Source organism: Labrus bergylta, chromosome 19 (assembly GCF_963930695.1).
Source record: "Labrus bergylta chromosome 19, fLabBer1.1, whole genome shotgun sequence".
Taxonomy (NCBI): Eukaryota; Metazoa; Chordata; class Actinopteri; order Labriformes; family Labridae; genus Labrus; species Labrus bergylta.
In genome coordinates, this window is record NC_089213.1 from 23720981 (window position 1) to 23748101 (window position 27121).

A 27121-nucleotide genomic window follows, 5' to 3' on the forward strand; every position below is an offset into this window, starting at 1 on the left:
ATAGTTTATATATAAGTTAATATAATATATATAAGTTATTAATAAGTTAATAGTTAATATAGTTTAATATATAAGTTATTATGATATAATAATATAAGTTAATAATAAGTTAATAGTTAATATAGTTTATATATAAGTTAATATTATATATACATATAAGTTAATAGTTAATATAGTTTATATAAGTTAATATAATATATAAGTTATTAATAAGTTAATAGTTAATATAGTTTAATATATAAGTTATTATGATATAATAATATAAGTTAATAATAAGTTAATAGTTAATATAGTTTATATATAAGTTAATATAATTTAATAATATAAGTTAATAATAAGTTAATAGTTAATATAGTTTATATGTAAGTTAATATAATTGAATAATATAAGTTAATAATAAGTTAATAATTGATATAGTTTATATAAAAGTTAATTATTACAGCTATTCACTGTTCCTAAATTAAGTGAAAGTCTATATTCTTATTTTGGGATATTTTGGGGATACATTTGAATATTAGGTTAGGGGTTAGGGTTAGATGTTCGGGGTATTTTGATTATTATTGTTTACATTCATATGAGTTATTTCCATTCGTTTATTTTGCTGCTTGGGGAGTCTGTACATGGGTGTGTCTATATAGCCAGGTAGTCAGGTGAGACTCAGGTAGGCACCTAATGGGTTAATGTTTTTTTACCAGGATGCAATGGTAGGATGACAGGGCAAGAGAGACAGCAGCGTTTTTTGTTGTTTGTTGCCTGCTTGATGTCTCTGGATAAAATAAAGCACCCTAAAACCTTCATTCATCACCTGGACAATGGACTTATTAATATATCCTGCATAAGATTCACCCTCTATGTGCCTCAGTGGCTTTATTATGAGTTTGTGTTAAATTTATAATTTGTTTGGAATTTTTGTTATTTATAGACTATAGATATCGCCACTACATTAATAATAAGTTAATAGTTAATATAGTTTGATATTAGAAACATAATTTTGACATGTGAGGGACTGGGATGCATAAACACAGATAATAAACATTGGCACATAGTGATGGAAGACCTACAGCAGGGCTATTCAATTACAAATTCAGTTGGGCCAGATTTTAAAACCAAGAAATTTAGCTGGGCCAGACTTTTTCAGTGGCTGGTAAGCAGCAGTTAATGATACATTTTAAACCAACACATATTAATGTAATTATTTTTTTATTCATTGCTTCCCTTCATTGCTTCAAAAAATGCCTAAAAACAAACAGTACATTTTTTTTTCCACTTTTGCAAAAAAACTAAATAAAAAAACATTTTGGTCACATCTGACATCTCAAAGTGCACATCTCAAGTCCTACATTGCATTTATCTAAAAGAAACACATTTACATAATTACTGTGGTGGAAGTATGTATTCATTGGAAAGATGTAAAAAGACACGAGACAAGCTCAGAATAAAAACAAATAATATATTAAATATTTAGAACAATAGACGAAAACCGTTACAGATATAACTATCAAATTCTACTGTTGATTATACTCTCACAGAATATAAAAAAAGATTAGGATTTAGTTTTAAGAATGAATACTATAAGCCAAACTATCACAAGAAAAAAAAGAAAGAACCTAGGGGAGTTTAATGTAATATACATGATCCAGGCATTCTACATTAAATAGAAAATAGATTTAATATCAATATATTTAACTTAAGTATTGCGATTATTAATTTGATAAAATACTAATAAGAAAAAATAAGATATTAATAAGAAAACGGGCACGATCAAGTCACATAAATACTGTTATTCCATTTAAAGTTGTGATAAATGTATTTACTCATTTCACTGCAGCTGCTTTTTACTTCTTTTACTATTTCAACAAACAAATACAACTATTAGTATAATAATAAGGTAATTTAAATATAATTCCACACAAGGTGTAGTTGTATTTTTATTAAGTTCTTTCAAATTATTTAGGCAGCTCAGTATATAGAATACAGTATATCTACATACAAAATAGTCTATGAATGGTATCATAAGAAAAAAATCATTGTGTTACTTGTAGCACAGGACATTAAGATGGGAAGGAAGTACTTCACCCCACACCTCACAGACTAAATGGACAGCTGACCACCTCACAGTGCAATACAAGTGTGCAATATTAACCTTAAAAACAAAAAACTGTGTCATTATATAATGTGAAAAATATGTGTGCAATAACCTCAGGTGCAATAAGAGATGTAGAAAACATATTTATATTTTCATTTCATTGTACAGTGTTCCCCTTTGTTATTTTCTTTGTATTATATCTTTGCTTTAATACAGTGAATAGCTTCTGTTCAGTTTATTTTAAGTCACTTAGCTGTTACTACAACTTACTTATTTTTACTTTTCCTTTTTTTTTGTACTTTTCTACTCTTTTTTTCTTATAATGCTATTCTATTTTAGATATAATTTTAACTTTTTTTTGTAGAAGCTGATTCAGGGAGAAACGCACAATAATTCCAATGTACCTGTACTGTCATGTACCTGTGCAGATGGCAATAAACATCTATTCTATTCTAACACCATACTTGATTTTAGTATTAAAGTTTTGTTAAATTGGACCCTGTACAAAATATATATGGGACTTTAATAAACATAAAGCGACAAGTTTGATGATGTTAAAACAAAAGGGCCAAAACAGAGATATTATGTTGATTAAACTGGAAATTTAACTTCATGGGGTGGTTTCGCCTGTCTGGGTCTGGTCCCTCTTCCAGAGTTATTACGGTAATTTCCAGCGTCGTAAATGAGTTGTCGCTGTCGTCGTCCGCGCTTCTAGCAAACACAAGCCAGACTGCGTACTTCATATACGATGTCGCTAAGCATCTTGAAGAGCATCGTATGATATCTTTACTGTGTCTTTATCTAAAAATGTAAATTTGAAGCCGCAACCAAATAATTAACACATTATCTGTGCTTTAAAGGCGTCTGTTAGCTACCAAGCTAATATAGCATCATGATGTTTACGTGTTGCTAGCTTAGCTTCCTATCGACCTGTGGATAAACAGTTAGCTCACACTCTGACTGATAACATGGCAGATTCATCGCCGTTATCGGGGGTTAACGTGGTGCTGGTTATGGCCTATGGGAGCTTGGTATGTAGACACACTGTGATGGTTTTTACCTGCTATGTGCTCATGTGATGATATCCTGAATATAACATCCTGTCCTGTTAACGTTTCTGTGCGCAGGTGTTTGTGCTGCTGTTTATCTTCGTCAAAAGACAAATCATGCGTTTCGCCATGAGATCTCGCAGAGGACCACATGCACCTATTGGCCACAATGCACCTAAGGTAAAGTGGATTTCCTTCTTTGTGTGTTCTCAAAGAAAGGTGGAAGAGTTAGTGTTTTTTTAATGTGTATTCAATTAATTTAATGTTTTTTTATTGTGCAGGGTCTGAGGGAGAAGATTGATTCCAGACTGTCAAAGGTCCAGGAGATCCGTTTTGAACCTCGCCTCCTATCAGAAGATGATGACAGGCTGAAGCACGGATCACAGATTAGTCAGTCACTTTATCTCCTCTCTTAGAGGTGACTTATGATGTCCTTTTGCTAATTTTAACAAAAACATGTTTGCATTTTAAAGGTTGCTACAATTACCTGTACAGGATGAAAGCCCTGGATGCCATCCGTGACTCGGGTAAGACTTCAAATATGATGCTGAAACTGACTGATACATCAGGTGCATGCAGTAATTACTCATTATCACATCAAACCAGTGAAACCAGTGGAACTGTTGCCTCTTATGAAGAAGCAGTACATCAAACAGCCATTGTTCTGCAGATCTATAAAAAACATTTATTTATTTATTCTTATCTTAAGTCTACTCTCCTATTCTTATAATTCTGTCTGCGTTGACTGAATAATGTTCTTTATAGAGTTCCAATTTCCCCATTGAGAGAATTGAAGTTTCATCTTTTGTAATCTGTGTTACTTATTTCCTTCATGTGTTGACTTCAGGTATTCCCCTGCAGGAGATCAGCCGCTGTCCCAGTGCGTTTACCGGACGGAATTTCCGGAGCTGGCTGTTGGAGTTGCGTAACTCCCACTCGCTGATCAAGAGCAGCCGCAGCGCTCTAATCGACCGTTTGCTCGAAGGCTACGACAGCGCTCGACACGGGACCGGGGTGCATTAAAGTGTTGTTTCTCAAAGAGAAAATAAGAGTATCAGCGTTATGTTGTTTCATGTTACAGATCTAACGTGACCTCTTTGTTTCAGGTGTTTGGAGAAGCTGAGTTTCTTGAATATGAACAGGCTCTCAGTGAACTGGCTGATGTGTAAGTGCTGTTCCTCTGGTCTGGACTTGAAATTGTTAAGTCTTGTAAACATTGTTGGGGATAAAGTGTGCTGCATTGCAATCTGCACTGCTCACATCAACAGGACAAGAGTTAGTGAATGCAACATTCTTAAGAACTACAAATCAAATGATGAGAACTACAAATCAAAAGATGAGACAAGTCCTGACTTCATGCATTTTATTTAGAGAACCTGGCTGTAACAAACATTCTTGTTTCTTAATTATGTCCATGAACTGTGTTTATGAACTCCACAATCAGCTGAATGGCTTTAATGAGGAATGCAAATGAAACAGAAGAAATGGTGTTGTATCCTCCCTCCCCTTGAGTGCTCACCTTTTCATTTATTATAAGCACTATTGGTCTGCATTTCCCACAGAATCATATTCTTGCACTTCTTGTTTTAATAAGCAGATGGTGGCCTATTTTAGAAAATTATTTTTATTTCCGATATAATAATAATAATAATAATATACAAATAATATGTGATGTACGACAATAAGTTGTTTATTTTCTGTGAAGATATTCACCTTCTGTAATCAAGTTTTGCATACTAACGCTCTATTACTCTTATTTCCCCTCATCTCTCCCCCTGCAGGGTAAAGGCCTATTCCAGCACCACCAGTCTGGACCAGCATCACCAGTCCGCAGCCAAGGACCTGACGGGCTCCCCTGTCCGCAGCACCCCTTCAACCATCCAGGTCACCTACCTGCCCTCCACCGGCCAGCGCAGCAAGAGGCCCAAACACTTCCTGGAGCTGAAAAGTTTTAAAGACAACTACAACACACTGGAGAGCACCCTGTGAGGGAGCGACACTCAGAACGTGCGTGCGTGCGTGCGTGCGTGCGTGCGTGCGTGCGTGCGTGCGTGCGTGGTTACACAAAGGGAATCAAAAGTTGTTCTATTTGAGCGTTAAAATTCACCTTCAAGTTGAGAGAACGGTTAAGCTCTGATAAATTCATACACTGGATTTTTCAGGGCATTAGAAATGTTACACGGACAAAGGCATGATGTGCATTTTATAACAGCTGTTGAAGTGTTGCACTCATCAAATCTTTGGTCTCCATACAAGAAAGACTTTCTGTTTTTGTGTTGAACTCCTGACTTTCTCCTGATTTAGGATCCGAACCAGTTCACAGGAACATGATTGTTGTAAACCTGGCAGAGTTTTCATTGTAGAAACAGGAAATGTAAAGTCATATTTATGCTTCTCATATGTAAATACCACGGTAAAACCTTTTGGATTGTACAGATTTAAGATGTTTATATGGACAATAAGTTATTTTCTTGACAATGTTTGATTTGTATTAAAATGAGGTTATACACTTGTGTGGTTCAAGATTAAAAAAAACAACAAACCTTACAACCCACTTCTTCATATTCAGTGTTTTTATTATGTCCACTAGGGGGCAGAACAAGATAATTTAGGGTAACAGGAGAGAAGATGCAGGTTTAGGCTTCACGTGCACAACAGATAAAGCAGACCTCTATGACGTCAGAAATGTTTACAAAGGAAACAGAAACTTCAATGCATCTATCTACAATGTTCACAGTCAAATGTAACACATGTACAGTTTTATGGCCGTCCATAAAGTATACAACTAAAAAAAAAGATAAAGGTCTGTACAAACAATGCATAGATGTGTGAAAAAGTAAGTTTAGCAGTTTATGAAGAGTTTTTAAATATATAACGTTTTATTAAAAAGCATGACGTAACAGAAAGACGTTTAAGGAAAGACTTGGCAGCAAACTAACCTCTAGCTTTACAAGAAGCCTGGATCATTGAGAAAATAAAATAGTTCATTATGTTAATGATAAAAATCATATGATCACTCTTACAATATTCAACCCAGTCTCATGTCAGAGAAATGTATTGAAGTTAAATATAAATCATATCTCAAAGTTAGCGACGTCCTGCCTGCCATTGGCAATGTGGTGTGAAGCACTGAGGAATGTGACCTGAGCCCGGCCCCCGCCAGGGAGCAAGCCTGTACGACCAACAAGTGATTAACACACACAACATGATGCATCTATTGGTACATTTTTTTTTTCTGTGTGGATGTGTAACAGAGACTTTCACAATATAAAAAACTATTTAACTGTGACCCATCGCTTTACTCATTTCTGATCCTGCAGAGGGAAACGTGTCGACACAGAGAACTTTACTGAATTCCTGCATCTCTAAGAAGTGCTGACAAAGCGCATAAGGAGTTTGGTAAAAACATTTCTTTGCATTGCTAAGCTCCTTCCTTGTTTCCTTTTTTTAGGATACCTTGAATTCCTTTTTTAACTTTCCACTTTTAGATTCTGTTTGAAACTGCAACAGTCGGTGAAGGCGTGCAGAGCAGCCTCAAACTGAAGAGCAGTGTGCTTTGTCACCATGAGGTCTGCTAACATCAGCCTCTTTGAATCACTGCTGACCTGTGCTTTATGTATAGGTAGATGGTTACATATCTATTTACAACAATCTTTTCTATGGGTGACTGCTCATTCAGGACATGATCTCAATGACTTTGATGAACGGGAGGACCTTGTTGGTCGATGTCATCGGTGTGAGTGGTCTACTGTACAGAGGGGGGAACACAAGAAATACAAGATTAGAGTTCTGAAGTTTACTTTACAAACAAACCACAGCAGAATACATTCCTTAGTAAATCACATTGAGGATTAGAAAATGGGAAAAAAAAAAAAGTTAGGTGTGATAAGTGATAAGTGATTGCTTACCTGTAGACAACCTCTGGCTTGTTCTCTGAGGACGTGAGGGGGGGAGGGTCCTGACCTGCCAGGAAGTACTCCATGTGGTCATGCATTTCTCGGTTCTGCAGGCAGAAAGGGGTAAAAATGTGTAAAAAGAAAAATTGAAGTAGAACAATGTTGCGGTTGTTCTTTGATTGGAAAAAGAGTTGAAGCTTTTGGAAATAATAATACGACACACTTTAATGCAACATAAAACATATTAGAACAAATCTGTCTCTATTTAAAATCAGGTCCGACCCGGCCGAGCTTCTCACCTCAGCTTCCAGGAAAGCCACCTTTTCCTCCAGATCGCTGATGACTCGATCTCTCTCTTGGATCACCGTTCGGGAGTTCTGCAGCTGTGTCATAAACAAAACAAACAAACATATAAGCCTTCAGCAGCATCACGTAGTCACGACGATGGAGCTTTGTGAATCATCAAAATGTTCCGCTTGGCTCCACTTCCTCGAATAAATTACACTTTTATCAGTCCTCCTCCTCCAAGTCTAATTTCCCTCTTAATGGCTTCCTGCACATCAACGGGCTCGTATGCTGTGTTTGTGTGCGTACTCCCTGCTGGTGTGTTTTTTAAATACCTGTTCGATCATCTGGCGGAGTTTCCTCTGCTGACTCTTCAACATGTCGTCGAGGTGATGAATCTTTTCCTTCAGGATGGCCAACTTCTTCTCCAGCTCTTCACATCTGCAAACCAAATAAACAAGAAAAATATTTCAACCTTTCCCTGAGACACAAAGTATACAGCCTATCACTGAGAGAATTGAATGAACAGGTTATTTAGTTTTATTATATTATTATTACATAACTTATCTACCAAGTTATGTAATTTGACTATAATCCATAATCACTTTATTTCAAACCCTGGGAAGAAAGTTTTTGAAGATAATCTTACTCAAATTCTAAATGGGGATCTATTGTTGCATAAAAGTGCAGGAAGTTAACCTTATTTGCAGGGCAGTTAATATTATTACAGTGTTTCCACATGACTCGTGTTTTGTACCTCTGCTCCTTCTCCTCCCCTCCCTCTCTGTCCGCATGAAGCTGCAGCAGCTCTGCCTCCCCGGCGGCCATCTTGTCTTTCAGGATGTTGCCCTCGATCTCCATGCTTCCCAGCAGCCTCTGCAGCTCCTCCACCTGCTGCCCCCTCTCCTCCGCCAGCTCGTCCGCCTTCTGCAGCCGCTCGGTCTGCTCGGCCAGACGGATGCGATACTCTTCTGACTCGGCCTGTGAGGAAACAAGAACGGAGTCTCTTTGTTATAAGAGGATGGATTTGTTATTGAACTAGTCTGGGTTATGATGATTAGACCTCGCTCAGGTTTAAGATACATGGGGCACTGCTGGAAGTTGATGTCATGCTCTAATAGGTGCAACAGTACAAACAGAAGGCTGAGGGAGATAAGTGCATTTTGAAGACGCCCACACTGCCCTGAGAACAGGCCTGATTAGACAAAACACACTTGTGTAGGTTGACCGCTGGGCTTTCAAGGATTAAGCAACTTTTACTACAGTTTGACAAGTCTAGCAGACGCTTTTATCCAAAGCGACATACATCAGGGAGAAAGAACAACACAAGCACAGCTCTAAAGAGGAGAAAACAACGTCAGTAAGTGTAAACAATCAGCTTCTTTTCAAGATTTTTTTTGGGGGCTTTTGGGGCTTTTTAATGGAGAGACAGGACAGTGGATAGGGTTGTGAATCAAGGGGAGAGAGAGAGTGGGGAATGGCATGCGGGAAGGGAGCCACAGGCTGGATTTGAGCCTGGGCCGCCCGCTTGGAGGACTACAGCTTCCATGCATGGGTCGCGCGCACTAACCACTGTGCCACCAGCGCCCCACAGCTTTAGGGTCAGACACACAGGTGATGACAGGCAGTGCACAGAGACAGAGCACTGTTTTTTCTTTCTTTAAATTAAAGTTAATATATCATCATTAACAACAACATGGACAGCTTCTCTGACTGCTGAATAGTGACAGGAACAGTGGGGACAGAGAGTGAGGGATGACATGCAACAAGCAGAGACAGGACCGGGAGTTAATCCTCCGACCAGTGTGACGAGGAATGTTGCGTTTGGTACTTTCCTCTTCTACCAACTGAGCTAAACTAGCACTCCAATCACATAGAGTTTTTTAAAGCCGTATTCCATATGTTGGGAGTAAGGTTATCTTTTTAGAGGGACTTATCTTTCCCCTCCGTCGTTATGCATTTAGATTTCCTGAGTAGCGTCACTCCTTCAAGTGGAGGTGCTGGTGGTGCAGTGGTTAGTGTGCGTGCCCCATGTACGCAGGCTGTAGTCCTCAACGCGAATCCAACCTGTGGCTCCCTTCCTGCATGTCATTCCCCACTCTCGCTCTCCCTGCTTTCCGACTCTATCCACTGTCCTATCTCTTGAATAAAGGCACAGAAAGTCAAAAAACTAATCTTAAAAAAAAAAAAAAAAAAAAAACTTCTTCAAGTGAGTAGGGAACGTAAGAGATCATGTGCTGGTGTTGTTATGTAATGATGGCTGTGTTTGTTGTTGTTGTCTGAAAGACTAAATCTATTATTGCTGTTCACTTTGAATTGAATAAAATGAAGACAGGTTCAGGTTTAAACTCAGTAAACGGTTCTATATTTCTGTCAATGATCAATATACAGTGATTGTGTTCGTGCCTCTCTAACCCAATCAAGAGGTGAGAGCAGTAGCTGCAGAGTACAAAGGGATCAGGCGATGATACAAAGTAAGTCTGTGTGCGGTGTCCCTACATGACCTGCAGCTGAATGAACCCAGTGTGAGGGGAAGAGAGCCACAGCACTGAGAGGTAACGAGGATCATTAGAGGAAGGAGTGAGTCAGAGCTACAGACAGGAGCTACAGTGTCATGTTTCACATCTCTACCTGCAGCGCCGCCTTCTCCTCCTGGTGCCTGTTCTCCATCTCCTTCAGCTGCGTGTACAGACGGCGGGTTGCCTCCCTAAGCCTCACGCTCTCCTCCTGATTATCCTCGACCTGAGAGTGAAGTGCAGACACAAGGTGACACGCTCAATTAGGCCTAATCTGGCAGAGCACTTGAACCTGAGGGCAAGGCGGGAGCTAACAGACACATCAGAGAGGCTGCTGACAGGAAGTTAGCTACGCAGTTTAGTGAAGCCTGAGGTAACACAGACAGAGAGGAGAGAAGCTGGACATGTTGTTAAACTGTGCACAGATTATCTTTCATCTCTGGGCTGTCCTTTAGGTAAGATAAATACTTTTACCAGACCAACAATGCCCTTTCAAAGGTCTAAGGTCAAAGGTATCTTTATTGTCCCCACAGGGAAATTTGTTTGCAGCTGGAGACATACAAATACATAAACAACACTAATAAATCATCCAAACATCAAGTGCATAGGTACATGCCCAACAGAGATGCTCCAGCATCACCATAAAAATTATAAAAATGATAAAGTGCAATGAGCAAGGAATTAGAATTCAACAGACAAATAGCAGCAGGTACAAATGAGACCCGATGCCTTTGAACAAACAACTGCTGTACAATCTGACACATATAGCTCACCCATATGCCACAACAATGTACACAGGTCAGTGTGTATAGAGAGCCACAAAACACACACACACACACACACACACACACACACCCTCTATGCTCTCACACTACTTCTCTGGGTGTTGTGTTACAGGAGATGAGGTTTGGTGCAGAGTCTAGTATAATGCACTGGAAATATGATACTGTGTGTGTGTGTGTGTGTGTGTGTGTGTGTGTGTGTGTGTGTGTGTGTGTGTGTGTGTGTGTGTGTGTGTGTGTGTGTGTGTGTGCTAAGCTTTGTCATCAGCTTCAGGGAGCCTGGCACCCTGTTCCTCACAGCAGAAGGCAGTTTGCCAGTGTAAGTTGGAAACAGCTGGAGAGCCAGGTGTTTATGCCATGTCATTTAAAATACAAATTAGAATTCATTTGAACTAGCTTCAGCTGACATCGGTTTCTGTTACTCCCCATGGTTCCTTTTTTATTAAGAAGGTGAATATTCAGATTCGTAAAAGCGACAGTGACAATATTTCTGGAGACATTAAAAGAAGGCTGAATTGGGATGAACTTGCCTCGGTGTCTGAGTCAATGAGAATTGTGTTGCCGTTAGTGATGACTGGTAGGTTTCTGGGCACGTTGAAGCCGTTAACTGGAAACTGAAGAAAAGAGAAGCTTCTAGTTAGTGGTGCTGGTGGTTTATTGTGCACTCATTAAAATGGCACTGCAGCTTTAAGCACATGAAAACATAAAGAAGCGCTTTTTTATTTTTTGCATTGCAATACAAGCAAAGGCGGGACTAGAAATATCCTGAAGTGAAATTAAATAAAAGGTGCTGGTGGCAGAAAACCAGGAGACTTTGCAGATACCCCCGCTGTGGCCCACAGACACAGAGAACACCTGCACCAACTACTTTTCTTCTATTTTGAATAGAAAAGGACAAGATTGAGATGAATTAAATTTAATGCCACAAGAAATGTAATCAATGTCTCCTTAACCCAATAAGTTGTTGAACTATAACAAGGTTTGCATGTCTCTCATTTTGATCTAATCTAAAAACCTTCCAAAAGTGTTACATAAAAACTCCTGTGAGGAACTTTAAGGTTGTGCTGATTTTGGCAACCTCTGCGAACAATTTGTATCTTTTCTGATATTTTCCCTTTACATTTGTATGTACTGCTTTTTATATAATTATAATCTGTTTTTGTATTTTCAATGTCTAATATTGAAAATATTAGACTATGTAAGAAAATATAAGTGATATATTGAATATCACTTTGACTCTTTGGAGTGGAAAAAAGGCTATTTCTGCTGCATGCTGTTAAATGCCCAAGCTGACACCTACTCCACCACAGCAGTGACATCATAATCATGTTTACTACATAGATATAGGCAGCCTTTTCTCTGGTGGTCTTGTTTTGCTTTTAGTTCATAAACAGTTAGCAGTTTTCATTTCAGACTGTTTAATTACCAACCAAACACTCCTCACAGGAACCTTAATTAATTAATTTAAATAAAGTGTTTATGAATCACAGCTGCTCACTAAACACAGCCGAGTTACAGCACACAAAAAAACTGATGACCAAGAGAGTAAGAAATGAAATGCTAACACTGGGTGTGACGTGACATCAGTGTCTTGGACAATATGGAAAACGCTAAATAAAAACATTACAACTGGAATCAATGTCATCAAATACTGACGTCAAGAAGGTTTCTGCTGATTTCATTTGGTTTGTGTGTTTCAGTTAAAGTCAGAGAGAAAGTGTTCATCCTGATGCAGAGGGTGTGTACCTTGTTGTTGTTACTGTTCTGCCTGGCTGCCATCTGCTCCCTCAGAGTCTTCAGACAGTACCTCACCTATCAACAAAAGCACATCACATGTTTTTAAATAAGTGTGTGTTACAGAGAAACACACTCCAATGTTCTCCACTAGCATCTGAACGTTGACTCGTCGTCTTTTTAAAAACACTGACCTCCTGAATCTGCGACACCTCGTCTGTCAGCATCCTGACACTCTCTGCTGTCTCTGGACGGGCTTCGAGGTAAACCTGGATAACACAGCGTTTAATGAGTGTGTGTGTGAGGCGACACACACATAAGCAGACATATTCCTCAGATAGACACGAAGGCTGGACTTGACTCTTTAAAACAAATGATAATAATAATAATAATAATAATAATAAATTAGATTTATATAGTGCTTTTCTAAATACTCAAAGACGCTTTGACAGGAAACAACAAAAAACAAAGCAAAAACTAAGATGTATGAAACTAAAACTAAAACTAAACTAAAATGTATTAACAAACACAATTAGAGCGAAACAAGCTCACATACCTTGATGACTTCAACTTCAACTTTTTCTTCAGTGGGAATGATGCGTTTAAGTGTTTCTTCCTGCCCCTCTTGTTTATGTGGCAGAACTACTGCTATGCTGCTCTCCTACATCCAGAAACAACACGTTCAGTAAATGATCATCCTGTAAACTTTAAAAAAAAGAAGTAAACTCTTTTCCTCTTTTATTTAGTTACCTTTCTGTCGTGCTGCTCTGAGTTGTAGCCTGACCGGTCTCGATCTTGCAGAGTGAGTCTAAGCCGCCTGCATGGGTCCTGAAATGAAAGATGAGAGGATAAGAGCTGAGTGAAAGGAGCAGAGTGGGGAGTGTGAGAAAACTAACCAATCAAGAGGAAAGGAGAAGGGCTCAATATGAAAGTCATCAGACAAGAGAGGGCTACACTTTTAGCCATTAAACTTCCCCACAGTGAACTTCCTCTGTGGATGCCTCACTGTTACGCAGTGTAACCATAGCAACCACCGCAGAGGAGACATTTCCACTCTGAATCCTCCGGGCAGAGTCTGGTGATCATGACTAAACAACTCTACTACACTCACTGAAAGAAGAAAGAAACCAGTCCAGTCCAGAGAGGGACAAAAGGGGACAAAAACATCAACACTAAAAGATGAAGTTGTTGCCTCAGCAACAAAAACAGAGACATGGGATTTTTGAATTTTTCATGTTTGCTTTGGCAACCTCAGTAAAACGAATCAGAGTGTTTCCAGAGAGCAGTTTGGTTAACATACTCAGACTGGACATTTATGCAGAATACAGACGACCGTTTTATGTTTGACATGTTAGTATATCTCATTAAAAAAAGAAGGTAGTTGTGGTCTTGATCCAGCTAAAACAGCCGATTAAATTTAAATTCTATTCTGTATCCGATCATTTGACTGAATTAAATGTCTTTCTTTTGTTGTTTTCTGCATTGTGTTCCCGTCTGTAGCTCAGTGAATTCTCTTCCACTATGTTTCATAAGTTCTTTTACTGTTCTTTCTTATCTTCTAATTTCTTTATGACATTCTGTTGGTGTATGATGAGCTGTGATTTACGGGTTATTGCTCAGTTACACTTTGGTTTTTCCTGATATCATGATAATGACAGCACGCCTCACAGGAAGTCCCCTGCTGCTTCATGTTGATTATAATAGTTTCACATTATATTAGCTCACATCATAATGCAGTACATGTCATTGTCTGTCTGTTGTAGATCTTCATCCACAGGCAGCTTGGAAGATCAGCCACTGAAAATGTTCTGCTCTTTACTGAATAATGAGCTGAAAACCTAAAACCAACATCTCTCACTTAGAGGGATTTTTTTAAAACTATAAGACCTAACACTGCAGTTACCTAAACTCCATTTCAGAGGCACATGGCTTATTTGTTAGAACTTGAAAAAAAAGAGACTGAAGGTTAAAACAGTCTGGTCCTTAAACTGAGCTAACCTTTTGACCCCCAAAAAAAGCACAACCTTTCCCTAAAGCAAAAAACACTCAAGCTGACATAGCACGCAATCCTCTTTAGTGGCACACCCGTCCAAATATGTTGAGGAACGTCTCCAAACAAATCATTTAGCTTTGTCTCTGAATGTGCGAAGACAACAAACCATTTGGCCCTCTGACAAGAAACACATTTCAGGTGCAGGATTAAAGTCCAGGTACAGGCGAGTTATGTAAGAATGTGATTTTTATCTTATCACAAATGTCAACTATGCTTAAACCCAGCATCTAAGAGGGGGGTTAGTGTTGTTATGAGTCTCGTTTGTGTACATGACAGTACGGCCTCATATGTCTGTGTGTATGTGCAATAGCTGTAGCATGCATCGTGTCTCCACCCTACAAAAAAAAAACGACATGAAGACTGAGCTGATAAAAACCCATTAGTCAGGGAGGATGTTGCTTTCAGACTTTTTCGTTAGTGCTGCTGCTGTGGAAGCCGTCATCTGTGACCCTAAACAGACACTGGGGTGGGCATCAGTCAGATAGTACATTAGAACAATCAGGCTTTAAGTCAAACCGTCGCAAATGGCACATCATGTGAAATCCAATCCCTAACATTCACAAGTTCTGTAATGATGTAAGGAGCTCGTCTGCAGATCTCAGTGAAGTCATCAAACTTGCTAAAGGACTAGTGACAGTTTGAGGCAGTGGTGGCCTAGTGGCTATATCGCACGCACCGTGTACAAACGCTATAGTCCTGGTCCTAGTGGTCGTGGATTCAAATCCCACCTCAGCCTTTTGCTGCTAGTCATCCCCCACTCTCAACTCCCAACACTTCCTGTCTCTCTTCAGCTGTCCAATCTGATAAAGGCCAAAGAAATACAAAAATAATAAATAAAAGGATGTGTCGTATGGTGCAGAGTCTAGTATAATGCACTGGAAATATGATACTGTGTGTGTGTGTGTGTGTGTGTGTGTGTGTGTGTGTGTGTGTGTGTGTGTGTGTGTGTGTGTGTGTGTATGCATATGTGTATGTGCGTGCGTGCGTGTGTGTGTGTGTGTGTGTGTGTGTGTGTATGCATATGTGTATGTGCGTGCGTGCGTGTGTGTGTGTATGTGCGTGCGTGCGTGCGTGCGTGTGTGTGTGTGTGTACAAGTGTTGTATCATTTTTTATTTATTTTGTTCTGTATAAATTTACAAAAATGTGAAAAGAGGAATCACTCTATTGTCTAACCACAAATGTCTGTGAATGTGTGATTCTAAATAAATAAATAAAACAAAAATAAATAAATAAAACAAAATGTTGTATCAACGTACTGATTAATACTCAGTTAGTTACAAAAAGGGCGATCAGAGGCCCCCAAAAAAGTGCACTATGGTTAGTTTTTCCTTCTTTGTGCTGCAGTTTACAGTCGATGCACACAGGTGTGACACAGGTGGAGCTGAACCGTTGCTCATAAAAACATGTTTTTTTGGTTTTGCAGTCAGAGAGGTATTTTTTTTACTAGTTTCAGGGGTAGGTTTGACTGTGACATGGTACATAAAACGTAAGAGAAACAGGTGTTCATGCTTCTTTGAAAATTCTTAAGTAAAAAAACAATAATCTTCTTAAGTCTCATGATGTGTGTGTTTGTTTATTTAAATTGCATCTAAGTGAAATAGATCTGAAGAAGTTAACTTTGTAAAAGAGCAACTTTCCATGGTTTGATCTAGTGTATTTTCCCCCATCTTGTTTTGGTTAGTCTGTAAGATTGTGAGTTTTGGTTTGGAAATTGCATCTTAAAAAATCTGATATTTTTCATTCTCTTCACCTGAATTAAACACTCACAACCTTTGAGTACTTACAGTACGTGTGTGTTTGAATGTCCCCAGAGTAAAGTGCACAAACCCTCACACAGAACACTGAGTTATGAGCTGTACACTTAATAAAGCCACTTCTTCACACACCTTCAATAGCTCCCTGTCAGAATGTTACAGAGCAGGAGTGATAAAGAGGCAATGACACCTTCCCTGAGTTCCACACTCTGTTGTTAGCGCCAAGTATGACAACAATGTTGAAATAACGACCCGTGAATCAGTGACACAACAAGGTATTAAGCTAACATGTCACCTTTAGATTAAAGCAAGACAATTATTAAATACTTTATAAAGCTTCCCAACCACAGTAATAAGTTGAGATTATTATTCTTATTTTGGGACCCGATAGCTCAGACTGGAAAACTTTATTAATTCAACCCCTCCTTCTTCTTTCCTGAGAAAATTCTCTTCACTGAACCTGACTTCCAAGTAACACCACTTCAGAGCAGTCATCAGGACACATCGTGATTCCAGTCATTAGAAAGTGGTCTGGAAGTGCAGATGAATATCTCAGATGTGACAATCTACAGCACTTCAAATATACTGCAGAGGCTGCACTCAGCTGCACTTCTGAAGGTATCAGGCAATCAAAAATCATGTGTGGTGGAATTTCTGTAGTTATTTAGATTATAATGTACAGATGTCATTAGGTTTATTCATTGTTCTCTCATGTCAGTCAGACCTGATAGAGTTCAGTTGTTATTAGAAACCAAGTACAGCTTAGAGAGTGTCAGCTGTTCTTCCTGATATCTGTAAGGATGTTTGGTAGACTTGTTGTCTGCTCCAGTGTTATAGACGTCACAGTTTAGTCTAGGTGGGTCAATGTGACCCTGATAATGATAATGTCTTTTAGGATATATGCGATGCCTTTCGAGAAGTTCTGCAGATGTGGTTGAGCAAGACACGAGAACAGAAGTGTGATGTTGAATCATGTCTCCTCATGAGTATTCTTCTTATGTATAAACTTTCATCAACGTAAGCCATCTGAGTCAACTGAGTCTTAATGTGTGAAGTCAAGGCTTAATAATTTCCTCAACAATGTGGAGCCTGGTACCTGCTACCAGTGACACATAATGAAACATGAACAAGGGTTATTAAGTGTTATCATCTCTGTTTAAAAAAAAGCATGTCTTCTAATGTAGCAGAATCAGCTGTTCTATAGGCTCGACACTGAGCTAAAAGCTTTAAAGTCAACTACCACATGGTGAAAATCTATGTTTCTTTGTGTCTGTGTGTTGATACATAATATATTGTTAATGTCAGTTTTATAAGCCTGTGAAAATATATATCTTTTACAGTGCATTGTTATGTCCTCTAGATTCAAGATTTGTATTTGTCACATGCTCATACAGATGTGCAGTGAAATGTAAAGACTGTTCCACAAGGCCATGCAATAAACACTCAAATTACTAATACACATATATACCGTAAAATAGAATATAATGTAAAATAAAAAAAAATATAGAATAATGTAAACAGTGTAAAGTGTCCAGGGTGTCAAAGTGCAATGTGCAGATTGGAATGTGTGGTGTGTGTGTATCATGTAGTCACAGTTCTGTTTATGTTTTTATCTATTCATATAAAAGGTCAAAGAAACTGAGACAAACACATGTTACAGATAATACACTCTGTTCTGTTTGAAAGTGTGTGTTTGTGCCACTGTGACACACACAGAGCAGAGTTGCGTATTACAGGGTGGAAACAGTTAATGACTTCAGAGTGTGTGTGTGTGAACATGCCTGCCGTGAATCATGTCGACACATATACAGGACAGTAATGTATGGCTTAAGAAAGAAAAAAAAGGGAGGGAAACGCGGCATGTCACATGTGGAAAACACACATTTGGTTACTTACAAGCGACCAGTTCTGTGCTAGCTTTGCAAGTCAAACACAGATTTGGTGGTTTAGCGCGGGTGGCAGTTTTCTTTGTGTGTGTAATTGCAGCATCTGAAAAACCATCAGAGCCGAGGCAGTGACAGGCGGGCTGAGATTTCCCCTCTGTGATCTGAGGGAGAAATCGGCTCGAGGGCTTTCTTCTTCTAGAGAATTGGATCGTGAGAAAGACACACCCTGCGAGGCGTTTACTGTACACAGAAACACAATGTCTTGCACATCACCACACATTATTCTGCTGCGTTTCTATGGAAGACTCCACAGACACGTTTACAGGTTCAGGCTCTCAAAACAAACAGAACACAACAAGAAAAAAGTTAGCTGCTTTCTTTTGATCATTTAAATTCTAAGTTGATTACAGATATGCTTTGGTACTCTGTCCTCAAATAAAAAACTTAACAGTGCCAAAGCCAAATTGAACATTTTCATGTTATGTACTAGATGCCTGAAAAAGATCCCTCCTATCCCTGGTTTATCCACGTTTTTCATTTTATGTGTGGAAATGTTGCAGATGCACTTTTTGGGTCAAAATACACAAACCAAAAAGGTAACGGCTGCCTATAATGTCGCCCTTGGAAGGTCATATTATGTCAGTGCAGTCGATGTACACTTAATACCAACACACACACAGTGGCCTCTGATCTCATGCCGGGCTTGGAAACTTGAATGATGAATTAATGTCATAATGCTGTCTTCAGGTTTTTGTTGTGAATCTGACCAATTGTTACAATTAACATCTTCTTCAGCTACTGGAAAGACAATTGAAATCTGAAGGGACATCAGGACATAACTCAAGGTAAAACAACATATGTGATTTTTTCTTTGCATGTTTTCTCTGCTGCACAGGCGTGTGCAAACTGGAACTTCTGACATAAATAATGTGGATGAGCCCTTTTATCTGCCCGGTGCATTTATAGTGCGACAACTATCTGCCTCCAGCGTTGAGGCACAGACAGGGAAACATCTCAGTGACGCTCCACAAGGCTTTGCCCCTGCAGCTCGGGGAACGTTCATTTCCATTTCTGTGAAATTTCCAGGAATAGTTAAAGCAAATTTATAGAGCAAAACAACACCTGTAAGGTGAAGTGGTATCCAAGAGTTTTCAATATCTCTTAAATGAGATGGGTACCATGATACCCATGAAATCATTTAATGAAGAAATCAGAATGCCTTGGAGATTGTTCAGTGTTTAGCTGTTGTTTCCATCACGTGACTGATGCTCCCTCAGAGGTTTGGAGCGACATTAATCAAATTCTCATGAGCGTGATAAGATCATAGACAAAACTAGGATTGAATACTCCACATTTCTTAGAAGACACTGAACAATTACGCCAAGCTTTCTACTTGAAAAGCCATGAAATGTTAAATGTTAAAGAAAGCAGTCCACCGGCTCAGTTTAAATCTTTTTGCAGGTTAGCTCTTTAGCTTAGCATCATTAGCTAACCCAAAGGGGAAAGTCTGTTTCCAATCTTGTGTGATTTGCTTTAGTCACATCAGGTAATGGTTTAGGAGGACAGAGGAGAGATACAGCTTCTTTAAACAGTATCTGTATCTCTAACTACAACTCCACCATCTTTGTTAACCTTTTTCAATGTTACGAGGAGGATTTGATTTGCTGTAAATAACTCATTCTGCTAGCTTACCTTGCAGACAGTTATTTCAGGGTAGCTGACGGCCAGCTAGGGCTTCATCTGATTGGCCAAATGCGATTGATGTGAACACATGGTCCATATTTGCAGGTCTATTTGATAAGTTGAATGTCTGCATACTGAGTGTAAACACATGGCAGCAATCATACATTGATTTTCTTAATGACTGTGTGTCAGGCATTCTTGAGGGGTGTGTTGAATGGCATGATTATATATTGCAATCATGTTAGAAAATCATTCAGCAACAGCTCTTTAATGTGACCACAATAAAGGAATTCAAAGTTAAATACAATAGACAAATCAATAGCAGACAATAAGGCTGCAATGCTATCTTTAACAATAACTTTGTTTGTAAAGTAAATGGCTTTATCTTTTTTAATGGGGAAAAAATGTCAATGTAAAATCCCTAAAATCCAAATCTCTTATTTTTTCCAGCCCACAGTCAGACAAAGAGAAGCAGGGAGAAGAGACTACTTAACATCTTACTTAGAAACTGACTTCAAAAATTACATTTTGTATCAAACTTTACCAATTGATTTATTTAATTGATTTATTCCCCCCAAAAAGCAAAGGGACTTAAAACTGAGTCAAGTATACCTGATATAAAAGAAAGTGTCAGCTCAAAGTACAGAACCACTCTGAACCACAGCCGGTCAGAAAACGCCTGAATGATATAATGAGGTAGAGGACATAATAGCTCATCTCTGACAGTCAGGTACAAAAGAGAGCTCCAACACTGCGTATCACATAACCCATATCGGCTAGTGGTTACAATTCTGATCAATGTGTATCATGTGTACGTGTTTAGAAATGACATCACTCATGTCAATAGGAACAAGAACATCCTCATGCAGTCAGTCCTCAAACATGATCAACACACCAAGGGACCATCCAATCCCAGTGACCGATCTTCAAACTCCTCTGTGACTCTTGTTTTTGTCCAGTCTAGTGCCAACAGAGATCTCAGCAGAGTGTGAAATCCATCCATCTCCAGGTGTAGATTTATTACCAAGCTGTGTGACTACACACTCTAAATGATAAGAACCATCATAACACATTTAAAACACTGTTGTAACTTGCTGTCCCATCCAACAGGGAACTGCAAACCATCACACGTCATACCTCTTAATTATGAACTCTTACCTACTCATTAAAGCCAACAGTATGTGTTACCAACACAACAGACACACTGTCACTGAAGCAACCGCTCATATAGTACAAGAAGTAACTGATGGGAAGTTACTGTAGGAAGTTTTAAAGTCATTTAACAAATCTTCTAACAAATTTGAAGGCAGTGTTTGCCTTCATGTTGTCTGTGTCAATCAAAATATATTAAAGGATAATCTCACAAACGCACATTGGACAAAATAGTGTTTTAGGATCTTGTCTAATGTAAATAAATGTTTACTTCTGTATCAGAGATTCTGAAGAATCTGTCTTTGGACTGGTTTAATCTCAAATATAATCGGTTCACTATGAAGACATGCCCAATGAATCATAACACCCAGCACTCAGAAAACAAAAAAAAAACAACACACAAGTACCATCATGCACTTCACCCTGTATGAACCAACATTTAAAGCCCTTATCTATCACTCTCTGATATCTACCTGGTCAGAAGAAGCTGTGCGGGACTCTTCTCTGTGATGTTCATGCAGCTGTGATCCAGACAGACTCTGCGTGTGTGTGTGTCTGACTAAGTGCGTAGGAAGCCTCGGCTGTCTTGCCCTTACATGGCTGGGTGAGGCTTCACCGACTGCCCAACCCTTTTCTCCTCCAGTCACAGAGCTGCAGTGCCAGTCCAGGGAGGCACATAGCTGCTAGCCTCCCCCCCTGCAGGACCGCAACGCCAAATACACAACGGAAAGAACATTTCTCTGGTTATGTCACACGTACTGTAGTCCTAAACAAAGACATAGCAATCATTTAAATGATTATTTCATAACCAAGATAGACAAAGTTAAAAATACAGCACAGCCACAGAACACTGATCTATCAAACAAATTAACAAATAAGATAATGGAAAGTAAAACATGCAGCTTTGAATTTAAGAATATCAGTGTTGCTAAAGTGGAATTACTTCTTATGAATTGTAAAAATAAACCACCAGGGGTTGACTATCTTGACAGCAAGCTGCTAAAACCTATAGCTTCAATAATTGCTCCTATGGTTGCACACATTATAAACAAGTGTTTTAATGAAAATGTATGTTTGCAATCATGGAAAATGTCAAAAATTGTTCCAATACCTAAAAGAAAAGAGAAAGTCATTATCTGGTTCCAATAGTCGACCAATAAGTTTATTACCAATTCTGGGTAAGATAATGGAAAGGAGTGTCTATGAACAAATTCAGGTTTATTTTTCAAATAATAATTTTTCAGCATGCATACAGAGAAAAGTACTCTACAGCCACTGACTGCCCTGACTCAGATGGTTGATGACTGGTCTAAGGTACTCTAGTCCTGCACAAAACAAGGTCTGTATGGTGAATCCAAACTGTACAACACATTGTTGGTTGACTCACTTACAAATGTTTCCCCTTTTTTATTTGAATTCCCGGAAAGAAAGAAAAAAGATGTGGGTATTTATTCAGAAGTCTATCGTCGTAGATGAGTGACTTGGTGAAGTATTAACTTTTGTAAAAAACGTATATAAAAACAAATAAGTGAATACCAGATACAACTGGAATGAAGAAGGCTTTGTGTATCTGGCACTTGGTGACAGTTGTAGGTAGCAGCATGGTGAGGAATGTTTGGTGAGTTATATAACCAATGATTAATGAAGCGTCTTTATGTAACAGTCTCTCTCTGGCACAGGCGTGTGTACAGTGTAAACACAACTCTACAAACACAACGCACATGCCACACTCCAAATATGATCATGTTATTGTGTCTTTTTCTATCTCAAACTGAAAGGGTTTACCTTTATAGGTTCCACTTCTGTCCCTGTTATGATCTTTATTTTAACAGTCAATAACTCTTTATAATTGTCATTGCTGTTTAAGTTCATGTTTTGTATTTCTGGTTAATGATTCTTTGTTTGGAATAATTTAAAATTGATAGAAACTATTTGGCATGTATTTTGATAAAGGATAAATTTGTTGTAGGAATACATTTGAAACAAGTAAGCCTAATAACTTTAATTTCTGTCTAGAAAAAGATATTGTTCTGTAAAACACTACATTTGAGATGATGTGAATCCCAGACCAGAAGTCAGAAATTAGACATGGCCATGTTGGAAACTTAAAGTGCTCAAAAATGAAATGTTCAAAATACTCAGCTAATGTGAACTGCCATTCCTAACATTTTAGAAGCTTTTTATGTGTATACATCAGAGTTTTCTTAGGCCCCGTGTCCACCTAGTGTTTTTTTCTGAGTCTCTTTTCAATTGTTTTCAATGAGGAGAGAGCATTCGCAGCAGAAAGCGGCCGCCTGGAGAAAAGCCTTCTGTTTAAAGTCAGTTTAAAGTCGTTCAACTTTTCAGAAAGGAGCTGTTGATGTCACCCGCCGACAGATTGTTTCTTGTACCCACATCCTCTTTTTTGCCGTGTCTGACCTGGTAAAAAATGATGTCAAATACAAAAACATCCAGTAAAAAGTAATGGAGCCGTGTCAGTCATACAGAGACTGTTGTCATAGAGACCGGCTTTTCTGCCCACAAAAACCGCTAGGTGGACAGGAGTCAGAAAACAAGAAAACTGAACACATCATTTTTGGGCTTTTGGAAGGTTTGTTTTGTTTTTGTTGAACAAATGACAAACATTTTATGGACCAGATAATAAATTAATTGAGTTTTTGTTATTGGTGGTGTCAAAAGTCAAAAATGTAAGGAAAATTGCTGTTAAGTCACACCTCACGTTGAAATGCCTGTTGTCGGACAATCTGACGATAATAAGTAACAAACGAAGCAAAACCTTTCACAGACACTTTGGTAGTTGTAAAGATCTAATGTTTGACATGTTAACTTATAAAGAACTGAAATGTGAACATTGTTCTTCATGTAAGTTTTTATTTGGCAAAATAGAATTTATTATACTTATGTCTCTTTCCCATTGTCATCACAGACCTAAATACCACACACACACACACACACACACACACACACACACACACACACACACACATACACACACACACAGATAGAATAGAATGCAGGTGTGTGTATACTAAACACCCTGTTATTTATCCATCTTATACCTGTATATATTTATATATAATTATCCTCTTGTTGACACGTCAGCAGAGCTAACATGACGCTGAACAATGTATCTGACAAACAAAGGCTAGGAGTGGATCTCTCTTTGTAACCATGTAAGTATACTGTAGATCTGCCAAAAACACACAACCATCCAGCTCAGCTTTCTTAATGATATACCTGCTAGGACAATGTTTGCTCTTCTTGTTCTCATGAACATAACTAACCTACATATCATTTGTCAAGTTCAGGCAGAAAACTATTACACTTCTGAACGCGCTTAAGGCAGAGGACATTAGTTTCAAAAGAGGTTAAATGAGAGGTTAAAAAAACAAACAGTGAGATTACAGGATTCATAAAAAAAAAAGATTACCAAAAGAACAGCCAGCTAACTCCAACAGAGTCAATACTGTGAAACAGAAGCAGAATTCAAAGTATTAATCTGATCATGTCCATTTGAACAGAGACCTTCTTCACTTTTACAGTCAAGAACAGAAAAGCTAATTCAACCTCCAAACTGTCCTGACACGACTCCTCTAATCATTTATTCTTTTTCTTTAATCACCATTTCAGATGATCAAAGCGAGCGGCAACTGCCTAAAATTCATTTGCAGAATTTGAGTCTAGGCATGACTTTATTACTCCTCTTCCCAGATATCTGTATAAACACAACAGATGATCTGTTCATTCAGGCCATCATGTTGATACACATCGGACGTTCTGACAGGACATAACGCCTTCTCATCTCACTGGATAATGCCAATGACTTCCTTTAACCTTGGATAAAAACATGATGCAATGTTGACCTTTCATTTGCCAAAGTCTTAATCGAGCCTCTTCGGTGAATAGTAAATGAACTTTGGTCTCTATCTACTAAGACTAAGAGCATGTAATGACATCACTGCACCAAACTGTGTGATGGTGAAAGAGCAGGTTTTACACAAACTGGATGACATGTTACATTTGAATAAAAAGTACTTCAAAAGAAAAAACATTTTGACAGCAAGAGAAAATAGGTAACTTATATTTAACTACCCAACCCAACAAGTTTGGGTACTTTTTAATGATCCTCTGGAACTTCTTCAGTACATTGAGGAATGTCAATCAAATGTTTCTCAATGAAGCCGTTACAGAAGATCAACTCAGAAAGTTCTAGGACTTAAAACGCTGCAATTATTTTTGAAATAATCAAAACATGACTTGAGGGTAGAATAACTGAACTGACTTTTCATGGCGTTCGTTGTTAAGCATCAGGACTCCACTTGTTCCAACATACCCATCTGTTCTTTTTCAAGTGGCAGATGTTACCGTACACTGCTACAGTACACTGTTTAAGGGTGTTTAACCACCCTGCTTTTCATTCTGTGTTCACAATGAACACTCAATAATCAGGTTGAAGTTCAAGGGAAAGTGCCATGTACACAGTGACACACAGAACTCTGGGGGAAAAGTCAATGACAAACACACAAGTGGAATTCAATTTATGCAATCCACCAGTGACGCCCGCAACTTGACCACTGTTTTCTAGTTTGTATTTGACCATACAAGCCATATCTAAAGGATATTTTTAATCCCTTTTAGCATGGTGTGTTCAATATTTAAATTTCCCATATGAATCATATATCTTTAATTACAACTCAGCCATGGCTGATGTCCCCGTATGGCCTACATTTCATACCATCAGACTGACATACTGCAGCCCCAGGCTCTGACCAAACATTTGGTTAAGAGATAATGTTGGCTATGTGCCCTGATCAACACGCACATTAAATCTGCTTCAGGACAACACATGAGTTCAAACACATGCAGGAGTGTGTTGTGATGCATCTGCAAAAATATATTCTGTGTTTAAGGAAGTTATGATGAATTTTAGCTGGTTACGAAATTGACATTAAATTAATAGTGACGTCCCTATATGACCTACAAAGGCAAAATACACCATCAGCCACAAGATGTATTATTTCTGTATAGTAGTTTTTTATGCATGAAACTGCTGCCAGGGGGTAGGTGCTATTTGGCAGAATTTTTTTTTCTTTTTGCATGTTCATGGCAAAGATTTTTGATGAGTGATATATTTGATTGTTCAAAGAAAGGAGGTTGAGAACATGTTGTACTTACACATTTACAGGATACAATCAAATTTGTCCACAGGGGTTAACAAAACGAGGACAATCCAACAGGTCCTTACAGGAACTTTAATGCAACACTAAGCTCTGATTTTCCAATGAAAATACACAAGTATGGTGGAAATGTCTAGTCAACGTATTTTAAGTAGCCTACGCTGCTGTTTGGTGAATTTTGCTGTCACATGTGAAGAGCTTGTTTATTTCCCCTCATCGTTGTCTTATATTTTGATATAGGCCTAAGTGAATTGTTGACTACAATGTCAGATAATCATATTTCAAAGAGGCCTACCAACAGTTTCTATTCAAGTTGTCTTTTTATTCTTTAACCTTTGACTCAAAACTCTGAATTTTTTTCCCTTTCCTTGTTCCTTATTATTGTTCATTGTTTGAAACAAGTAGGTCTAATAACTTGTATTTCTGTCTAGAAAAAGATATTGCTCTGTGAAAAAACTTCATTTGAGATGATGTGAATCCCAGACCAGAAGACAGAAATTAGACATGGCCATGTTGGAAACTTAACGTGCTCAAAAATCCTGTGAAATGTTCAAAATACTCAGCTAATGTGAACTGCTATGTTACGTTGTTTTAATTAATGCAGAGAAACACTATTGTAACAGAGTTCGAACAGTCGTACCACAAGAACCACCAAGTGACATTTAATCCCAAGAAGAAGAATAACCTAACACTGAGTAAATTAGCCTACCACAGACACATTTACATTCTGACTTCCCGAAGCGGAATTTGACTTTAATGTCTTTGCATTAAAAAGTGCAGTAGTCTATGTAAACTGTGTATTCCTCACTCACGTTAGTCTGGTCGTCCTGCTCTCCTTTCTCCACAGTCCGCGTCACGTCGCCGCTCATCTTTTCACACAAAGTTTTCAGAGTTGTTCCGACACATTAGAACAGAAATGTTAGCAGTTTAAAGTTTCACCGTGTGTGTTCAAACTTTAAACTCCTTCTGTGAGGTAGCCTACTAAAACTATACTCCAACAAATCCGCAGCGAGGAGACACCTGAGACACCTGAGCCCTCTCCCTTTCTCTCTGTGTCTGCTCTGCAC

The 27121-nt window shown here is 38.4% G+C and overlaps 2 protein-coding genes across 4 annotated transcripts; one reads left to right on the forward strand and one right to left on the reverse strand.

Annotated features, from left to right (window-relative positions):
* The first annotated feature begins 2756 nt into the window (after nucleotides 1-2756).
* On the forward strand, nucleotides 2757-5689 carry LOC109995024 (protein C1orf43 homolog). The gene is made up of 7 exons (XM_020648601.3): nucleotides 2757-3117; nucleotides 3214-3315; nucleotides 3417-3525; nucleotides 3609-3662; nucleotides 3983-4149; nucleotides 4242-4300; nucleotides 4917-5689. The coding sequence occupies exons 1-7, from the start codon at nucleotides 3055-3057 to the stop codon at nucleotides 5122-5124; spliced, it is 762 nt and encodes a 253-aa protein (XP_020504257.1). The 5' UTR covers nucleotides 2757-3054; the 3' UTR covers nucleotides 5125-5689.
* A 1-nt stretch (nucleotide 5690) lies between these two features.
* On the reverse strand, nucleotides 5691-27121 carry tuft1b (tuftelin 1b). Of its 3 annotated transcripts, none has more exons than XM_020648599.3 (12): nucleotides 26867-27121; nucleotides 13099-13176; nucleotides 12905-13009; nucleotides 12543-12617; nucleotides 12361-12426; nucleotides 11145-11228; nucleotides 9948-10058; nucleotides 8074-8297; nucleotides 7652-7757; nucleotides 7331-7414; nucleotides 7044-7138; nucleotides 5691-6883 (listed from the first exon to the last, which is right to left on the reverse strand). In XM_020648599.3, exons 1-12 carry the CDS (start codon nucleotides 26921-26923, stop codon nucleotides 6811-6813), a joined length of 1158 nt encoding a protein of 385 aa, XP_020504255.1. In that variant the 5' UTR covers nucleotides 26924-27121; the 3' UTR covers nucleotides 5691-6810. The 3 variants fall into 3 exon arrangements, with proteins under 3 accessions (XP_020504255.1, XP_065804216.1, XP_020504256.1); XM_065948144.1 differs by lacking the exon at nucleotides 26867-27121 and adding an exon at nucleotides 21351-21508; XM_020648600.3 differs by lacking the exon at nucleotides 11145-11228.

Excerpts from the sequence above, each read along its gene's own strand:
- LOC109995024 (XM_020648601.3), top strand. The coding sequence starts at position 3,055 with ATGGCAGATTCATCGCCGTTATCGGGGGTTAACGTGGTGCTGGTTATG. Across the intron at positions 4,150-4,241 it reads GCGCTCGACACGGGACCGGG|GTGTTTGGAGAAGCTGAGTT; the intron begins GTGCATTAAAGT and ends TCTTTGTTTCAG. Across the intron at positions 4,301-4,916 it reads CTCAGTGAACTGGCTGATGT|GGTAAAGGCCTATTCCAGCA; the intron begins GTAAGTGCTGTT and ends CTCCCCCTGCAG.
- tuft1b (XM_020648599.3), bottom strand. The coding sequence starts at position 26,923 with ATGAGCGGCGACGTGACGCGGACTGTGGAGAAAGGAGAGCAGGACGAC. Across the intron at positions 13,177-26,866 it reads AGCAGGACGACCAGACTAAC|GACCCATGCAGGCGGCTTAG; the intron begins GTGAGTGAGGAA and ends CTTTCATTTCAG. Across the intron at positions 6,884-7,043 it reads AAGCCAGAGGTTGTCTACAG|TAGACCACTCACACCGATGA; the intron begins GTAAGCAATCAC and ends CCCTCTGTACAG.